Source organism: Acanthochromis polyacanthus, chromosome 7, assembly GCF_021347895.1.
Source record: "Acanthochromis polyacanthus isolate Apoly-LR-REF ecotype Palm Island chromosome 7, KAUST_Apoly_ChrSc, whole genome shotgun sequence".
In the NCBI taxonomy this organism is placed as follows: domain Eukaryota; kingdom Metazoa; phylum Chordata; class Actinopteri; family Pomacentridae; genus Acanthochromis; species Acanthochromis polyacanthus.
In genome coordinates this window covers 7,088,848-7,107,514 of record NC_067119.1, presented here as the reverse complement: position 1 = coordinate 7,107,514, position 18,667 = coordinate 7,088,848, and the positions used below count along the sequence as shown (strand labels likewise).

Here is an 18,667-nt window from a genome sequence, read left to right as displayed (position 1 = left end):
TTACTTTAAGAAGAGTAAAATAAGGTGTTCTAAAGTTAGATTTGTGCAGAGTATCTGGAGCTGAATGATAACTGTCAAACTAGACTTTTTAGTGCTTAATTTTCCTCAGCCAACCTCACTGACATCTCCAAATGTCGCTCGCAGAAAGTGCAGTAAAAATACGCATTTCCTTTAAATCCCTGAGCCAATCTGTTAGCTGTTGTCATAATATGGTGATCTATAGGTCTTGGCCTCTTCCCACTATAAAAACGAAACCCAGAGGAAACAATGTGCCCTTTATCAGTGTAAAACCATCTATGTCCTCCTCTTCTCTCCTGTGCACTCAGTGGTGCTTGGCTGTTATGCAGGTGGATGATGATAATATAAGGGTGGTGTAGAGCTCCCAGACAGGAGATGGTGCCAGATAAGAGGACAGGCCCTGTCAGGGAGGTAAGGAAGCCCCCCAGGAGCCAACAAGTTAACCTGGGAGTTTACAGGAGGTTCCGTAGCAACTTTCTCCTCAGGAAAGTTGGCTTTCTACAAAGTTTAATAGGTCAAAATTGATGCTTTTTCCAGTCTAAACCTGCAAATGTACACATGTGGACAAAATTGTTGGTACCCCTCAGTTAAAGAAGGAAAACCCACAATTCTCACTGAAATCACTTGAAACTCACAAAAGTAACAATAAATAAAAATTTATTGAAAATTAAATAATCAAAAACAGCCATTACTTTTGAATTGTTGATTAACATAATTATTTAAAAAAAAAAAAACTAATGAAACAGGCCTGGACAAAAATGATGGTACCTCTATAAAAGATTGAAAACTATTTGACCAGAGTGACATGATTAACTCAGGTGTGTCATTTAATTGACATCACAGGTGTTTCCAAACTCATAATCAGTCAGTCTGCCTATTTAAAGGGAGACAAGTAGTCACCCTGCTGTTTGGTGAAAAGGTGTGTACCACACTGAACATGGACAACAGAAAGCGAAGGAGAGAATTGTCCCAGGACATCCGAAAAAAAATTATAGACAAACATCTTAAAGGTAAAGGCTATAAGACCATCTCTAAACAGCTTGAAGTTCCTGTGACAACAGTGGCTCATATTATTCAGAAGTTCAAGACCCACGGGACAGTAGCCAACCTCCCTGGACGTGGCCGCAAGAGGAAAATTGATGACAAATTGAAGAGACGGATCGTTGGAATTGTATCCAAAGAGCCCAGAGCAACCTCCAAAGAAATTAAAGGTGAACTCCAAGGCCAAGGTACATCAGTGTCAGATCGCACCATTCGTCGTTGTTTGAGCCAAGGTGGACTTCATGGGAGACGACCAAGGAGGACACCACTGCTGAAAAAAACTCATAAAAAAGCCAGACTGGAATTTGCAAAAATGCATGTTGACAAGCCACAAAGCTTCTGGGAGAATGTCCTTTGGACAGATGAGACCAAACTGGAGCTTTTTGGTAAGGCACATCAACTCTATGTTCATAGACTCAAAAACCAAGCATACGAAGAAAAGAACACTGTCCCTACGGTGAAACATGGAGGAGGCTCAGTAATGTTTTGGGGCTGCTTTGCTGCATCTGGCACAGGGTGTCTTGAAAGTGTGCAAGGTACGATGAAATCTGAAGACTATCAAGGCATTCTGGAGAGAAATGTGCTGCCTAGTGTCAGAAAGCTTGGTCTCAGTCACAGGTCATGGGTCTTCCAACAGGACAACGATCCAAAACACACAGCCAAAAACACCCAAGAATGGCTGAGAGAAAAGCGTTGGACTATTCTAAAGTGGCCTTCTATGAGCCCAGATCTGAATCCCATTGAACATATGTGGAAGGAGCTGAAACATGCCATTTGGAGAAGACACCCATCAAACCTGAGACAACTGGAGCTGTTTGCTCATGAGGAGTGGGCCAAAATACCTGTTGACAGCTGCAGAACGCTCATTGACAAATACAGAAATCGTTTAATTGCAGTGATTGCCTCAAAAGGTTGTGCAACAAAATATTAAGTTATGGGTACCATCATTTTTGTCCAGCCCTATTTCATTAGTTTGTTTTTTTAAATAATTATGTTAATCAACAATTCAAAAGTGATGGCTGATTTTGATTATTTAAATTTCAATAAATTTTTATTTATTGTTACTTTTGTGAGTTTCAAGTGATTTCAGTGAGAATTGTGGGTTTTTCCTTCTTTAACTGAGGGGTACCAACAATTTTGTCCACGTGTGTATTAGACTCCTTGTCTACAAAGAGGCAAAATTTAGTTTCACCATTACTCCACAAGTGAGATGCTTTGCTGCTGCTGGTGTTTGACTGAAACCCACCTGCAAAGACAGCCGGCAGCATTCAGAAACCCTGATGAGATGCACACATGCAACAGTGTCCTGTTTCTTTGGGAGTACTGCACCAAGCATGTTTGGGTTTCTTAAAGCTGGACAAAGCACTTCTCAAAGTTTCTCTATGCAAAAAACAACCCAAAAATGGGATACCTCAAAAGTTTGATTCTAGCTGGGGTGTGCATCTAAATACACTAATTATATATTGTAGGATATTAGAAGTGATTCACTCTCTTTAAAGACTGGTTATTGCTTTGGCTTTGGCTGCATAAACATTGAGAAGGAGTGACTGAAACCACAGACTGTTTTAAGTTTTAGTTTCACTCCTAGTATTGGACATCCATTGGAGCTGTTTGCAAACACAGTGTTACCTAATTTAACTTCTCAAGTGTACTTTACTTGAGAAACCACAACCCACTCATCTTCTAACTTTGGCTTCTTACTTACTGTAGACACCACAGTTATCACACTTGAACTTGTTTTATGACTCTTATCCAGGTTGTTTTCTCCTGATTAGATCCTTGCTTGTGTTGTATCTACTCTGACATAGAATTAGGTTTTGCAGCATTACATCTTGAGTCTTAACAATACTTCCAGCTGCTGTCAGGAAGAGTATTTATATAGAAATGTAAAAATGTTTTAAAATAAAACAGACATAAAACAGCCTTATTTGACATGCTAAATCCAAAGAAACATACTCAATAAAGCATCTTATACTGAATGCACAAATACAGCACACAGGACACTTACTGTTAACTGCTTAATTAACTAATATCCATAACAGTGTTTTTGCATTTACCATGTCACTTGCTGATTAGATGAGCCAACTAAAAATGTGTTTGGACTGCAAGTTTTTGTTTAACAGATGAATGCATGCAGCTTTTATTGAAGTCACAAACTAGTTAAAATTGTAATCAGTCCAACAGTATATACCTTAGGTTGTTTTTATCGTGCCATATTGCAGTTTAAGCGAGTTAATCTTGATTAATATTCCCAAACAGAATCTGCAGAAGTAGCCTATGCTGTATGTACTTGTTCTGCTGTGTCTCTCTAACTGCACTGCCACAACGCCAGTTACAAGAGGGGTTTCTGTTCTACTGAGTTGAGTTTGTTTGTGTACTTCAAACAATTGCGCTTGAAATGGAGCAGACCATGTTGAACTTGATTCTAATAAATGTTGAACAGTTTTTACTGGAAATACTGCAGTGGATTACATAGATGATTGAGCGTTTACACAGATTGGTAGACCTGTGAAAACAGAATATAGCTAAATTGGCATAATACTGGGTCTTGTGTATATTGTGCATTATCGTTGCACAAATCAATATGCTGAGCTTGCACGGCACATTACTATCAATCGTAGCTGCTGGAGTCTGTGTTGTCCTGAGATGTAGTTGCATTTCTAGGGAGGTGCGCATCATTCTATAGCATAGATTGAACAGAAAAGTATAAATCAGGTTTTACTCGGTGTGGATCTGCCTGTGACCGCTGGATGTAAACGTCTCTGTGAGCATGAAAAAAACTTGCCTTTTGTGAGCAACTTTCACCGAGACAGCTTTGTTTGGTGCTCCGTCTGTCCGGGGAGCCATAAGCTTAGTGCACTTTCAAGACTCCACTCCAATCTCTATTGTATTTTTCACGGCCTAATACAAGAGCTGAGTGTAGCTTAAATAACAGTTTATAAAGCTGTCGCAGAACTGATGGTGTGGACAATACGGGTGACATATTACAGGCTGACAGAAATCAAATTCCATAAAAATGAAATTGAAAACCCTCAGTGAGGCGGCCTTGCTGCTGAGTAGACAGCTCGTTTTAAAGTTTTCAGAGGACTGGAGAAAGCCGGCTCTCTGTGTTGCAGCCCATTTTTAGAACAAGCCATGGACCTGTGAAATCAAACTCGGCTAATTTTATGTCACGTATCATTCCTTTGTGTATATTTCTTCCTGTCAGTTTAGATTTTTAAAAGTGTTGCCTGTGAATATCTGATGTATGATTTGAAGGACTCAAAATATGTGACGGGGGTCAGAGAACAGTGGTGTTTTTATTGCATTTGAAAATGTCAAATGTGGAAAATGAAAGGAGTTCATAACAAAGTCAGACATACTTACTGGTGTTGTGGGATATTGTGTCAATAAATGGAGTAAAGCCATATAGCCAGTATAAACAAAGGTTCAACTCTACAAGAGGAGCTTTTATGTGATTTGTTCATGAAAGAAAACTGGATGAAATAAACTATTTTTTTTCAAATAATTTACTAAGTCTAAGATCTTAAGATCACCACTGCAGCTGCATTATTTTGCTGGGCATTTTGCATCGTGATTCCTGCAGAGAACAACGTGTAGCATCTTTGCAAAACATTTACCTCATGACTCATAAAAGTCAGATTATTCAAACCTTCTAAAGATATGAATGACTGTGAACTGGTGTTGCTGGCTCTTTTTTTTGCAGTTTCTTGCAGGGCTGCACCAATAGTCGCAAATAAATCTTTCCGTTTTGGCTTCCTGTTTTTAAATGTCTGAGTGTGATGTTGATGCTTACAAATCAGCGCTCTGGTCATAGAATACTTGGCTGCAAAATCAAACGCTTCCCAAACATAACAGCTGGCCACCAGGTAGCAAACGAGATGTTTTGGCTTCACTTTTGAGGAGCTGTCATGCTGCCACGCCGGCGACCCTGCAGTAGCTAAGTTTCCTGGATGTTGGAGAAGGGCCAAATAAAAATAAAATGTCTGGAGCAGTAGGTGAAAAGCTTGCTGCTTTCAAACTACAAATCAAGTATTTTGGATTTAGGGCATGTGGTGTTAAGCAAGAACAAATCATAATCATGCAAAGAGTGCACAAGATTTGTGTCTGTGCCAAAAATAAACAGTAAAAACTTGTTCAACCACCTGAAAAAAACACCACAAGCTGCAGCAAAATGAACACAAGGGCCAAGAAGAAGAATAGCATCACTAACGTTGCCTCACTGAATCCCAATCCTTTTCTCACGTCAAATTCGATAATCATAACAGTGAAGCTAATTAGTGCATCACTAAATTAGTTAATCTGAAATGTTTATTTCATTTGTAGTAAAAAAGTTACAACTTAATTTATGTTTTTGCGTCTCAGAGATGTCAGAGTCTTATTTTGATGCAAAGATTTGTACATTGGCATGGCTATAGCACAGCATAGAAGTAAAAACAGTGCTCTGATAAACGTTGCCAGCTGTGATCTAAATATTGATCAAGATAATTGTGATTATAATTGTGTATGTAATTGTGCCGCCCTCATTTTTTGTAAACACAAGCATCCCCTTATGGTCCTATGACACACAATAGAAGCACGAGATAAAACACTTTTCTACAGTATTTTAAGTAAATGAATGGAGTTTGGCATCATTGGCTGACAAAGAATAAAGTTTTCTACTTCAGATCTGAAAGTATTTACAGAAATTGTGTTCCTTTTTTGACCAGAAATGCTAAAACATGTTTGAAAATGTACAAATTGTTGTTGCTTTTCTTTGTCATACCTGATAATAAATTTAACATCTCTGGATTTTCTTTCTGTTATTTATTTATTTGATCCATGGGACATTGCGCAAATAAACATTAACCCTGAAGGGAGAGATGCATTTTGCCAGGTTATAGCACGAATGCTAATTTCCACCTGTAGTCCCAGAGCAGGCAAAGGATGTGTTGGGATAAAATAAGAATTAAAAAAAAACACAACAAATAAACATTTGCCAACATTAAACACAAAGAAAATCATAAAATTAAAGTCCATAGTCTCTACAAAAGATACGACCACCAAAGCACTTTCAAAATCGTCATTACTGGGTACAAGATTGACCCAAGAGCAACCATCGCTTCAGCAAGCGTGAAAACTCACTTTTGTGGTGTGGATCAGACAAAACAAGGGATTTTGGAAATCACGATGGGCTTTTTGCTTTGTCTTTTTTTTTTTTTTTTAAACCATTTTCTGATATTTTGTGTGTTTTTAAACACAGGTAGACCTGGGAGCTTCAGTAGAAAGCAGCTGTACTTCTCTTTTAGGTTCTTGAAGATATTTCACGCTTCATTCAAGAGGCTTTTTCAGTCCAAAACTGAACAATGACAACAACAGCAGCTCTGGGATGAGAGGTGAAATGTCTTCAAGAACCTAAAATCGAAGCTTTCTACTGAAGCTCCTAGGATTGCTGTCACCTGGATGACTGAACATCTACACAGCTAAACACATGTGGAATCACCGTAACAAGAATGTAGTTTTCGACGGATTTAAGAGAGTCTGCTGTCTGAAAAATACAGTGGGGAAAAAGATTTTCTTTTCTTCCTTTTATATAAAATTGGACATTTTTGTGTTTTCTTGCCTGAAGCAGATGCCCCATGGTGACGGCCGCCTGTCCAGTCACAACATGTCCTCTCAGTACCGCATGCACTCCTATTACCCAGCAGCCACCTACCTGACCCAGGGCCTGGGCTCCACCACCTGTGTGCCGCCCTTCTTCAGCCTGGACGACAACAACAGCTGCTCCGAGACCATGGCAGCCTGTGAGTGACACACAAAAACTCTCAGACACACACCTCTCAGGCTCCATAAAGTTTTACCCAGACTTTATCAACAGTACATTGAAGGGAGGGTTGCACTCAAGTGAAGAGTGCCATAAAATTTCTTTTTTACTTTTACTATGCTTCGTTTTTACGTCTAACTTTACTTCAAATGCACTCCAGTGAATGTAGGTGCAAGTGTCGCGTCAATTTTTAAGCTGAAAATTTACGTGAAGGAGCTGCTAAACTGTAAACATCGAGGGCCGTACAGTGGCAGCTCTGTTTCTCTTCATCGTGATTAAAGATGAAGAAGATTTGATAGGTAGATTTCTGGCACTCTGCTCAACAAATCTCAGACTGAATCTCAGTTGAGTGTGGCTCCTGACGGATTTTCTGCCTTTCTCATTTTCTGTAAATGTGGGTAAATCAGATTGCGTGTATTGCCTAATATGTTCGGTAAAGTATTTGTGGAACTTTGTAAAGAATGCATGTAAGTGCACACTGAGAGTGAGATAAGAGGTAGGAGTCAGCACAAAGGAATAACTCAGACTGGAGGATTTACCAACTCTATAAACAGCTTTTTCCAATGTGCACTTCAGGAAGGACAATAAGCCTGAAAGTGTAGATGCTGTGCACTTTTTTTGTCATTAGTACAGGTGGTTTTAGAGCACATACAGGGGGTCCTCGACTTATGTCAGAGTCCCATTCCTACGGATCTTTGCCATAAGTCAGAACTCCAGCTAAAATGTAAACAGAGCCGATACGTGCATGACGATATCAATCAGTTCTGCAGCAAAGTTATGAATACCAATGACTTTCATGCACGTCCGAGTCATTTTACAAGAAGATAACAGAATGTTGAAGTTTCAGTGTTTATTGTTCAGTTCAAGATTTACCTAATGTCAGTGAACATGCCGAGTTTAGTCAGCTCATCTCTGATTGGCTAAGAGTGTGTGTGTGTCAAGTGAGACAGCAGCTAATTCTGGAGCTAAGTTATAGGTTTTTTGTAATTACTTTTGGCTACGGCCCACAGTAGCCTTTGTGAAGGTTCAATAAACGACCAGAGAATGGGATAAAGTCTCATTCATTCATCACAGAGGGTCGCTACAATATGTTGCACTGTTTTCAGAACTTAACCTACTACATTCAGTTACGATGGCTAACGCCGTTTTAGGGCTACAGATTTCAACGAATATTAACAATGATTATAATCGACTGCCTTATTAAAATGCACTCTTCTTGTAGAAAAGTCCTCACTTGGTTTCAGCTTGGGCAAATCTTAAATTAGAACTCTTTTCAAAGAGATTTTTGGTCACACACCTGTTTGAGTGAACTGCAGCTGTTAATTGCCAGCATGCACCTTCATCTGCATGTGAGGCGTTTAGGGAACATCAGTAAAATGTATTGCCAATGAGGAGTTTAGCCCAGGGCTGCACAGTGTCGTAGTGGTTAGCACTTTCTCCTTGCAGCAAAAAGATCCCCAGTTCAAATCCCGGCCTGGGATCTTTCTGCATGGAGTTTGCATGTTCTCCCTGTGCATGCGTGGGTTTTCTCCGGGTACTCTGGCTTCCTCCTACCGTCCAAAAATATGCTGAGGTTAATTGGTTACTTTAAATTGTCCATAGGAGTGAATGTGAGTGTGATTGTTTGTCTGTATATGTAGCCCTGTGACAGACTGGTGATCTGTCCAGGGTGTCCCCTGCCTTCGCCCGAGTCAGCTGGGATAGACTCCAGCACCCCCCACGACCCTAATGAGGATAAAGCAGTGTATAGAGAATGGATGGATGGATGGATGGAGTTTAGCCCATGTCTGTTTAAGAGGAGCAATATCAGACAACCTCCAGGAAAAGACTGTTGGCAAATCAGTGTAGTCAGACTGAAATATGTAGCATGAATGAATGACGAGGTTGTGCTAACACGGCTGCTCATCATCACCAGTGCTACCAGTGGAAAAGTTAGTTCAGAGCCCCATGCATGTTAGTAAAGTAATGTAATTCACAACTGAGCTAATTTTTGTGATTCCCTGATTTCCTGTTTTACTGAGTGGTTCTGCATCTTGTGTTGCGACTATGTTTCATTGGCCTGCAGGTCATTTATGGGGTGGGCCAACGACTTGTTTCACATTTTAGATCTAATTTATCCAAACCAGCATTCCATATCCCTTATTCAAGTTTTGGAAATGTTATTAAGCTATTTCTTCCAATTTTGGTTTCAATTTTTATGATTTTTTTTTTTATTCTTTACATCGATTGTGAGCAGTCAAGAGCAAAGAAAGTGGATATCAAAGCAGTATTGGAAGTGTGAAAATACAGAGCAGGTGCATTTTTTACTGAAATGCTGTCGTTGAATGTAACATCAGCAAACGAGACAGTATGCAGAAGTTGTTTTCACTTTTATTCAACTTATGCTGAAGTCTGACGCACTTGTTGCACTTAGCAGTTGCATTTAGTAGTGTTTGATGATGTTAATATGTGATAATAAGTTTTAATTTTATTCTTATTAACCAACTCTATCTGGTGTTGCCTTGGTTGACAGGAGGCCGATTATAGTTGCCTCTTTGTTCTTTAAGAGGTTTTCATTTGAGTTTAAGTAAAAGAAAAACACTGACAGGTTTTTGTACTCTTGTTTGCAGACATTGGTGCACTGCAGCAATTTTACCTAATGGCTTAATTCATTTTACGTCTTAATTCATTTCCTATTTAGGAGAGCAAAAGATGAAGATTGTGTTGTTTATTATTTCTTACTTGCAAAGGACATGGGAGAAGAGCAGCAGCAGTCCAGCATCAATACCCTCCTCTTAGTGAAACACACCGCTGACACCACCTGCATCACAAACCTAAAGACCCCCACATCTCCCCTTGTACCTGTATTTGTTTATGACTTTCACCTGTCCTGTTCCTGTGAGGGTCCCACGTCAGCCCCCCTGCCGTGAGTCGCTATGCTCCATTACAAGATAACAGCACTCTCAGCGGGTGGTCTCACGGTTTGGTGTCGAGAAACCACTAATTCAGTAGTTTTCAGCTTTTTTTTTTTCTTTTTTAATTTTTGACCTCTTAAATGGAAGCTGCTAAAATGCCTCATCAGAAATTGCGTATTTTTTGGTAGACTGATTTTCTTTCCTAGGATTTTTGTATTTGACTTTTTAATATGTACACAAATCAGAACAGTCAAAGTAGTCTAATCCTATAAAGGTACAAAAGACACTACCTTTGTTTGCAGTAACAAACACAGCCACATCATTTCTGCAGAGCTACTGAGAGCTAATGACAATTTTATAAATGCAGGATGTAAATAAACTCCTGTAAACAACAATATTTGGACACACAGAACTGCTGTTTTCAGGCTTTTAGGCATCCAGTTATCAAATTTGACAAATGACAGTCTGTTGTACATCTAACATTGAGTGTTTATATTACATTTGTATCGTCAGACAGGTTGAATATCGTAAACCTAAAGCAATCTGATTTTGTAGCTGTTAAAACTTGAAACCCTAGAGAATAAACTAATTCTTGTTCACCAAGCAACCAACAACAATTTGGATTACTTTTGAGGCATTGATGGGAAAATGAAAACAGTATTTTATTAGAGGGAAGGTAAATATTTCCTAAAATGCACAAAATTCATTGTTTTAAAGATCCTGTGAAACAGTTTATCAGTACGTGCGATTTACACGGAGCTGAGGGAGGTTTGCTGGACGGTGATTTCCCGGCTTTGACTCAGCTTTGATTCAGCATATTTTGAAAGAGCCAGTCTAAACATTTGGTGCCCGTTTGGCACAACCAAAGCCAGATCTAATGCGTGGGTGTTTTGTATATTTTAGATGTACAAGATGAACCCTGTTTCTGCAGAGGAGTTTGTGTCCGATGTGTTGCTTCTGAAACATTTTTGGACTCGTCCTCTGTCTATTGTCTACAGCTGTTTGATAGCTTGTCTTGGACCATGGCCTTGATGTTTCGTGTTGACTAATTCATATCTAATCAGCTACAAACAAAGATAAATGTGCCGTTTTTCTGAGCATTACGCCACAAACTTCACATTTTGTGTCTTGTTGCGTGATTGTCTATTTATTTGTACTCCTGAGTTTAATTTTTGCACAAAATTAACATTCTCTGCTTCCTGTTTCCTGTACATGGAGATTTGGTCTTTTTAGACACGAGAAGCTGTTTTGGAGTCGCAGTTATTGTCATTGTCGAGAAATCTGTTCATTATTTCTTCAGTCGATCATTTAGGCTACAAATTGTGAAAAACAAACTAATAAAAATAGGATGTTAGATTGGAAAAAGATCTTGAAATTCTTCATTTGTCAATGCAGGCTTGCAAAGAGTCACGTTTTCGACGCTGAAAACAATTAATGTTGCCATTTTTGCTTAAAAAAATGCATTCAATCATGAAAATAGCCACCGATTAATTTTTGTGATCACTGACTAATTGATTTTGGACTTTTGGTTGGATAAAACAGGCATTTTATGGAGGCTCTGGGAAGTTCTGTCTTTTTTTATTTTGAAAATTAAAATATTTCTTAAAAAAGTAAATATCAGAACCCTGATGGCTTGAAGAGTTCATCATTCAGAGAATCAAAAAGCACAAAAACTGAACCATATACAAATACTGTCCCTCCAATCGCAGTAGAGAATCCTTTATCTCACTATCAAGTGTAGCAATTATTCACAAATCCTTTTTTATCTTTAACTACAAATGCATTTCCCACATTTTAAGCCATTCAGTCTCAAAACCCTCCAAGACACAAAATCACAAAGACAAGAAGTAACTAATCAGGCATTTATGGAATTTCTAACCTCTAAATCAACAAATACTGCTGTAGATATCAAATTAAATGAGCTATTGCTGAATAAAACTCATCGGGTTCACTGTACAATATTCTCCTGTTGAGGTAAACTGGATGAGAGCAGTATTTTAAAGTATATGAATGCTGCAGGTAGCTTGTGTTGAAGTTTCTGACTTCTCAAACGCTAACTGATTGACAGAATGTGTGCATTAATTGATGGATGAATTTCCACCTTCATCAAAACATCGACTGTAATGGAAATGGAGGTAAACAAATACACAGGATATTTACCTAGTTGTTGATTCAGCTGGGCATTTGTTTCAGGAATTGTTTAGCTATGAGTGAGCGTGTTGTGTAGCTCTGGATGAGGAGGGAATAGCTGTGAGCTCTGAGCCTTCCCGCCCTCCCCTTCTACCTGGCTGCCAAACGGCGCCCTGTCAGATTTATCTCCCTCCCAGGATAGGGCTAATCATTTGGCCAAATACAGAGATCCAAATAACCTTCAGGAGTGCCACGCTGTCCTTTCCCCTCCTCCTCCTCGTCCTCCCCCCCTCTCTCTCCCCCTCTCCTCGCCCTCCCTCCCCTCCTTGCAGGCCTCGCTGTCTCCGCAAAATTGCCTTCTGGAGTTAGTGAGCGGGAACAGTTAAGATTTACAAACAATGATGAAGCTTGTCATGCGTCTTTCTCCATCCGTCACGGCGGTCCGGGCGGAGCTGTGGGTAGAGCCGTCCCGGTGTTCTTCATAAAAGCCAGCTCTGTGTGAAATACGCCCCCGGCCGGCCTGTTTACTGCCCCGCGCTCGTCAGCAGCCCCTCCGCCGTAAATCGCCGAGCGGGAGGTGACAGCGCAGTCCATCAAACTCCCACCCCACCTCGCTGCCCTCCCAACATCTCACCTCACGCTGCCACCACCTCCACCACCCCCTCCGCCCCTCCTCACCCCACCCACCGCCTCCATATATACACATACACACAGTGTTTCTCCACAAACACCCTCACCGCGATCCAGCCGGGGAGGCTCAGATGAGCTGCCCCGAAAGAGTTATGGCTGTTTCAGTCTTACGGAAGACAGCTGCAAGCCCGAGTCTGTCAGTGTTTATGTTCTCTTCTTTTTTGTCCTTGTCTAGACTTCTTCAAAAAATAAAAATAAATTCACAAAAGTTTGCAAGCCGTCAGCACAGCAACTTTCCTTTCACGTACTTTTCTTTTTTTTTTTTGATTTATACTAAAGTCAGAGCTCAGAATCGAGTGTGGCCGCGCTGGCTATACGTTTGTCTGTTTTGTTATATTGGTGTCAGCACGGAGCGTACAGTAATTTAAATGCAAATCAGATTGTTGAGGTATTGCAGATGTTAATCCTGCTAATCGATAGACCTGTGTGAGCCCATTAAGTTAGAAATCCATTACTATCTTTCTAGATGATATTCTATTGATTTTTCTTGCTTCAATCCATACTGTACTGTACACTGAAGTGAGTTACTGCGTATAAAAGTCTGTCGTTTCAGGTTCTCCTCCGCCTCCGAGGGGGGGAAAAAAGCAAGAAAAAAACGAGAGAGAGATTGGCGTTAGTAAGTTTCTTTGTTTCGTGTGTAAAATGGGCTTTACCTGCTTTCATATCAGCTTACTTCACACCCACAGAATCGCTCTCACACACACAAAAAGCAGCTAAAAAAGTCCACTCACACACACTCGCACAGCCCAGACCTGCACACACACTCGGCCCGAATTCATTCTGGAGACGTCAAAAAGGCCTCTCACTCTTTTGGATTTATTAAACCTGAAACAAATCGGTACCTCACAGCAAAGAGGTGACCTTTTCAAAGAAAGTGCTGTTTCATGTCATGTAGCAGCCAGAGTTCATTTGTTTGGTCACTGACATGTTCAGACCATCACTCACTTCAGGACCTGCACTCTGTGTCCTTTCATTACCTGAGGAAAGAAAACAGACCGCTGCTGTAGAATGGGGAAGTTTTGATGAATATTTCTGTTTCTACTAAACATGTTACAGCAAAGAGTTCTAGTACCATTCCTACAACTAGTTGGTCTCATTTAACATTTGTTAGGATTTGAAACGTATTAATTTGAATTAGAACAAGTCAGGTAGCATACTTTAACTTTTTAATCCAGAGTAAAGTAGGTTTCAACCTAATTTTCTGTTTTTGCTTTGATTACTGCTGTTTTTTTGATACCGCTGCAATGGTTAATCAGTTAGTTGTCAAAACGGAGCTCCAGCTTTGTGAATGTGAATATTTTCAGGTTTTTTTTAAATCACTCTGTGACAGTAAACTGAATATCTCTGGGTTGTCGACAAAAGAAGACTTTTGTCATCTTGAACTTTGGGAAACATTGACATTTTAAAATATTTTCTGACATTTCAGAAAAACACCAATCAATCAGTTCATTGAGGACAAATAATTGCATTAACTGACGATTAAAATAAATTTTACTTGTGGCCCTGTTTTAATAAAATGTTCCCAGTATTAGTAACGCTGTTGTTCTTGACGGCAAACAGGAAAGATGTTTATGGTCCATAATTAGCAGATTTTTTTCTGTAATACAGTAAATAACTATTGTTAATAGCTCCAAGTTATGTTGTCCCTTATAAATGAGAAAGATGGCACTACATGGAGAAAAACGCAAGCAATCCACTGTGCACAGTTTACATTTTTAATACTTTATATGACATTTTGTACAATATAATGCTCAGAACTAAACACACACAAGATACTGCAGTTATATAAGAATGATGAACTCTAGTAGCCAACAAACCTAAGAAAATATCACAGTTTTAAGGTATTTTGTCTGAGGTTGGGACTTGATTTAGTCTGTAAGTAAGAGCTATCAGTGGAGAAAGTAACCCTTCAGGGCGCCGTCAGAGGGAATCATTGAACATGTGGCTGATTGTCTCTCCTGGCCCTTGATTACAGACGCAAAGTCCTGTGTGGCCTGTCAGATTGTCTCCTCTCTGTGCTGCTAAGTGCCCTGATAGCCTGTGGGGCTGTGGACGGGCTAAATACCAGTGTAATTGTCTGCTCAGGGCACAAGCACCGTTGTAATGTGTTGTACAACACCACCATTAACGCAGGCCTGGGGCTGTGGAGACATTAAATGGCCGGGGCTGTGTAGTTTATGTCCTCTTCCCCTCACTCTATTTCTCTTTCTCGCTTAAACAAACACGCACACACTAACACACACACACTCACTGTCCAGTTCTAAGGGGCTTTAAAGGAAATGATCTCACTGACTGCTGTTTTAACTTTCAGTACAGTTTGATATCCTGAGTAAACTCTGTGCGTGCAGACCGAAGCACCGATTATTGCAGAATTCTACAATTTAATTTAGCTTTTATCCAAAGCGACGTACATCTGAGAGTAGATACAGCACAAGCAAGGATCTAGTCAGGAGAAAACAACCTGGATAAGAGCCATAAAACAAGTTCAAGTGTGATAACAGGACCGTGGTGCCTACAGGCAGAATTCATGTATATCTTAAGATTATAGTTTGGTAATGATGTAGTCTCATTAAACACTGTTGTCACACCTTCACAGGTTTTGCTCAGTTCGTGCCTAAACTTGGAAAGAAAAGCTTGGTTAACCCTAAGGACGTAGGGTTATTCTGTCTCAAATCATCGGGGTCTTCTGCTCAACCATCTCTGAGTTGCTTGTACTTTTTTATATCAAGCTATGAATATTTAAAATGGTGTCTGCTCAATTTTAGATTAATAAATATATATACTTTATACAGTTTTTTTTCCAAAGTTGCCTGTTGGCCCACTTTCAGCACATTTTCTTCTTACACTGATTATTGAGGCAATATCCAAGAAACCATCACAGATTAAAGCCTGTTTTCACTGTTATTTCTCATCATGTCATTGATTGTGAATCTACAGTTTTGGACAAATAGATCAAATAGTCTGATTATGGGTGAGTGGAAATATGGAAAAATTGAGGCGGTCATAAAAAGTTCCATTTAAGAGCACATGATAGCAAAAAAGAAATGATAATGCACAAGTCAACTGGTGACATTATCTGAACCAGTTTTATGTCAACAATACTAAAGAAATCATACAGAAAGCTTCTTTATATAAAGTACTTAATCTCAGACATAAAAAAGGAAAGTTTCTGCCCTTGAAATTGCGCAGGTATGACAAGTTGTACGACAAAAACTACAATATTTCTGGATAGCCTGATCCTAACTGGTTAATAAAATATAGTCATATGAATAGAAATTGCAGGCAAATCAGAGATGGTAGAGCAGAAATTGCTTTCAAATCTTGATGATTTGAGATGAAATGATTCCACTCAGGACAGTTCTTACTTTCTTTTTTTTCCTTTTTTGTGCCATTACAGAACCCAAAGTCAGGAGTGATGAGTTTATGAACTTTTTTTGCTCTCTTTGTTGAGCTTTTTGGGGCTACAGTAAAGATTTACAGATTCTACTTAGAGACGGAACATACGGTCTTCATATTCTGTTACAATAAATAGTTATTTTGTAGCTCCCCTCCATGGAAAATGTTTTTATCTTGTTGATATGTCAATATGTTGTTTTTTAAACGACTGACAGACTTTGAAAGCAAACATATGCAGTGTGCAAAAATGACTTCCTTTATGTGTAGGATTTTCCATAAATGAAACTAAAGTTCATACTGAAAAATAGGCAGGACTTCTTAATTAAGCGAGGGAAGGTTTTATTAATGTGCCCACAATCATTGTTTGTAATTAAAAATGCTATATTAATGTGCACACAATTTCAAATTACATTCAGTTTCATGACTGTAAACTTCATAATATTGCATGTAAACTAAGAAAGCTGCAAAATAAACAATCCTTGAGTAAAAAGCTGCAGATTTTTGGTTTTACTGTCCAGCTTTTATTGGAGTTCCTGGTATTAGCATGACCTGGATGACTGAGAATCTACACAAAATAAACACATTTATCTTTGTGGAATAAAAACCTTAACTGGATTAGATAAATGTCTGTTATAGTTAATCATGGACTCTATATGTGTGTGCTTGGCTCACATCCTCACGTATAATGTATAAATTGCTTACCATCTGTATACTAATATTTCAAAACGAACTTGTTCAGTTACAGTGTCTTCCCACCTAATCGTGCTCTTCTAGTCACTTTCCTTGCATTGTTTTGAGCAGCAGTGGCAGCGGCTCGGCGTTCGCTGACAAATGATGTTGCCTTGGCTGCTCTCTGAAACAGCTGAACGACTTGGATAAACACATTTGGCAGCTTTAGCACCTGCGAGAGGCGTCCTCCTTGCCATAGCAATATATTTCACTCTTCCTGTGTCCTTTACTTTGGCATTTTTCTTACCCTGTCGACTCCCAATGAATCTCATGTTTAAAATGTAATGATAGAGAAGTCTTGCAAATATTGATCGGCCGCCTCAGCTCATTATTGCATATCCATAACTCTTGGACGGATCACGTCAGAACGCCCGACGACGGACTGACATGCCATTTTGTGAGCTGATGGGGCACAGTAGCCGAGATGGAGATTTAGCATAGGGACGGTGGCTGTGTCACGCCTCCCTGGCAGTCATCTTCACCGGGGACAGATTGGTTAACAATGCCGGAGCAAAGGTTCCTCTCTGCTTAATTAGCCTTTGACCCCGACACTTGATGCCTTCTGTCTCCACCCTCCACTCTCTGCAGCTCCATGGCAAACCAATAATGAGCATTTAAGTGTTTTCTGACCTCCCGTAATGGCCGCATGAGAGACTGCATCCCTTTGAACAATTGTCTCAGCAGCTCTTCATTACGTAGATGAGAATGAGAAATACGTGGAAGATTTAACTGCAATTAAATGAACGGTGCTTATTCATGACAATGCAAAAGCTATTATTGACTCTTTATTTAGTTATCTGATTAAGATGGTTGATGTGGCTTGAAATTAGTAGCAGCTCAGGCTTTGCCACCAGACTTACTGTCAGAGATGTTATCATAGTTTAGTGTGAGCAGGAGTGAGGTAAAAAAAAATGCATTTGGTTGGAAGTCAGTTAGTGGTGCAATTTTTTTTAAAATGATCTTAACCAAAAGTCAGCCATGTTAGCAATCAATACTCAATGCATTGATAAATGACTGCAATACAAAGATGTTTTTTATATGCTGGATAGATAGAGAGAGAGATACAGATAGATAATTAAGCAAAATTAACATTTAAGGTTAGTATATACTCTGAAAGACAGGTACTACAAAGTAAACACCTGGCTACAAATTCAAAAGGAAAAAATAACAATGACCTCCTCTTAATGTGCTGTTCAACGATTGACTCAGCAAAATTCAAACTATTAAACACAATAAACAAGCTGCCGTCTTCCACAGTAAATACGCTGTAATCAGAGTCCTGCAGCTTCTTAACGTTAGCAGCTAAACTTGCAAAGTCGGTTCAGTTACATGAGGAATTTGAAGAACAAAGAAAGTTAAGACAAGGTTACTGAATTATAAATTAAGGAGCAAATAAAGACTTGCTTTAAAAGGCTGTACCTGGTGCTGCAGCCAGATACTACGGCTCATGTTCAATACATCTTCTTTATCGGTTAACATATTTTTAATAGAATAAATTATTAATTGACTCGATTGATTAAAAGTAGATCATTTACATTCCTAGTATCAGAAAGATTTCACTTAGTGCATGGATGAGACCAGTTCATAGTCTGTCATCTACATAATGCACTTTTATACAAGAGTAGGTTGTGCAGGGTTAAGCCTCTTTTATTGTAGTTTCATCTTAGTTTCTTTCATTATTTTTAAATGTATTGCATGTTAGAACTCCAAGTCGTCCTTTTCCAAAGAATGGCATAGCTGCATCACATGTAGTGTAAGGTGTCAAATATAAAATGTAATGTCTACACGTAATTAATAAGCAATCAAAAATGTAACTAATCCAGTTTGTAGTCTGTAAACATAACAGACAGAAAATCAGGGTTGTGTTTTTGTTCTGTAGTTTATCACAAATCTGTGCTTCTCATGATCAGCCTCGGTTTAATGACATTTTTAGTGATTGTTTTCAGACCTGCTGTGGGGTTATATC

At 39.2% G+C, this 18,667-nt stretch overlaps 1 protein-coding gene across 1 annotated transcript in view; it reads left to right on the top strand.

The window, feature by feature from the left end:
• Nucleotides 1-18,667, top strand: part of dmrt1 (doublesex and mab-3 related transcription factor 1) — a 41,231-nt gene that overhangs the window by 11,762 nt on the left and 10,802 nt on the right. Inside the window, 4 exon segments of the mRNA XM_022195068.2 lie at nucleotides 348-368; nucleotides 370-429; nucleotides 6,671-6,842; nucleotides 9,154-9,156. Of these exon segments, the coding sequence (XP_022050760.1) occupies nucleotides 348-368; nucleotides 370-429; nucleotides 6,671-6,842; nucleotides 9,154-9,156 (256 nt within the window).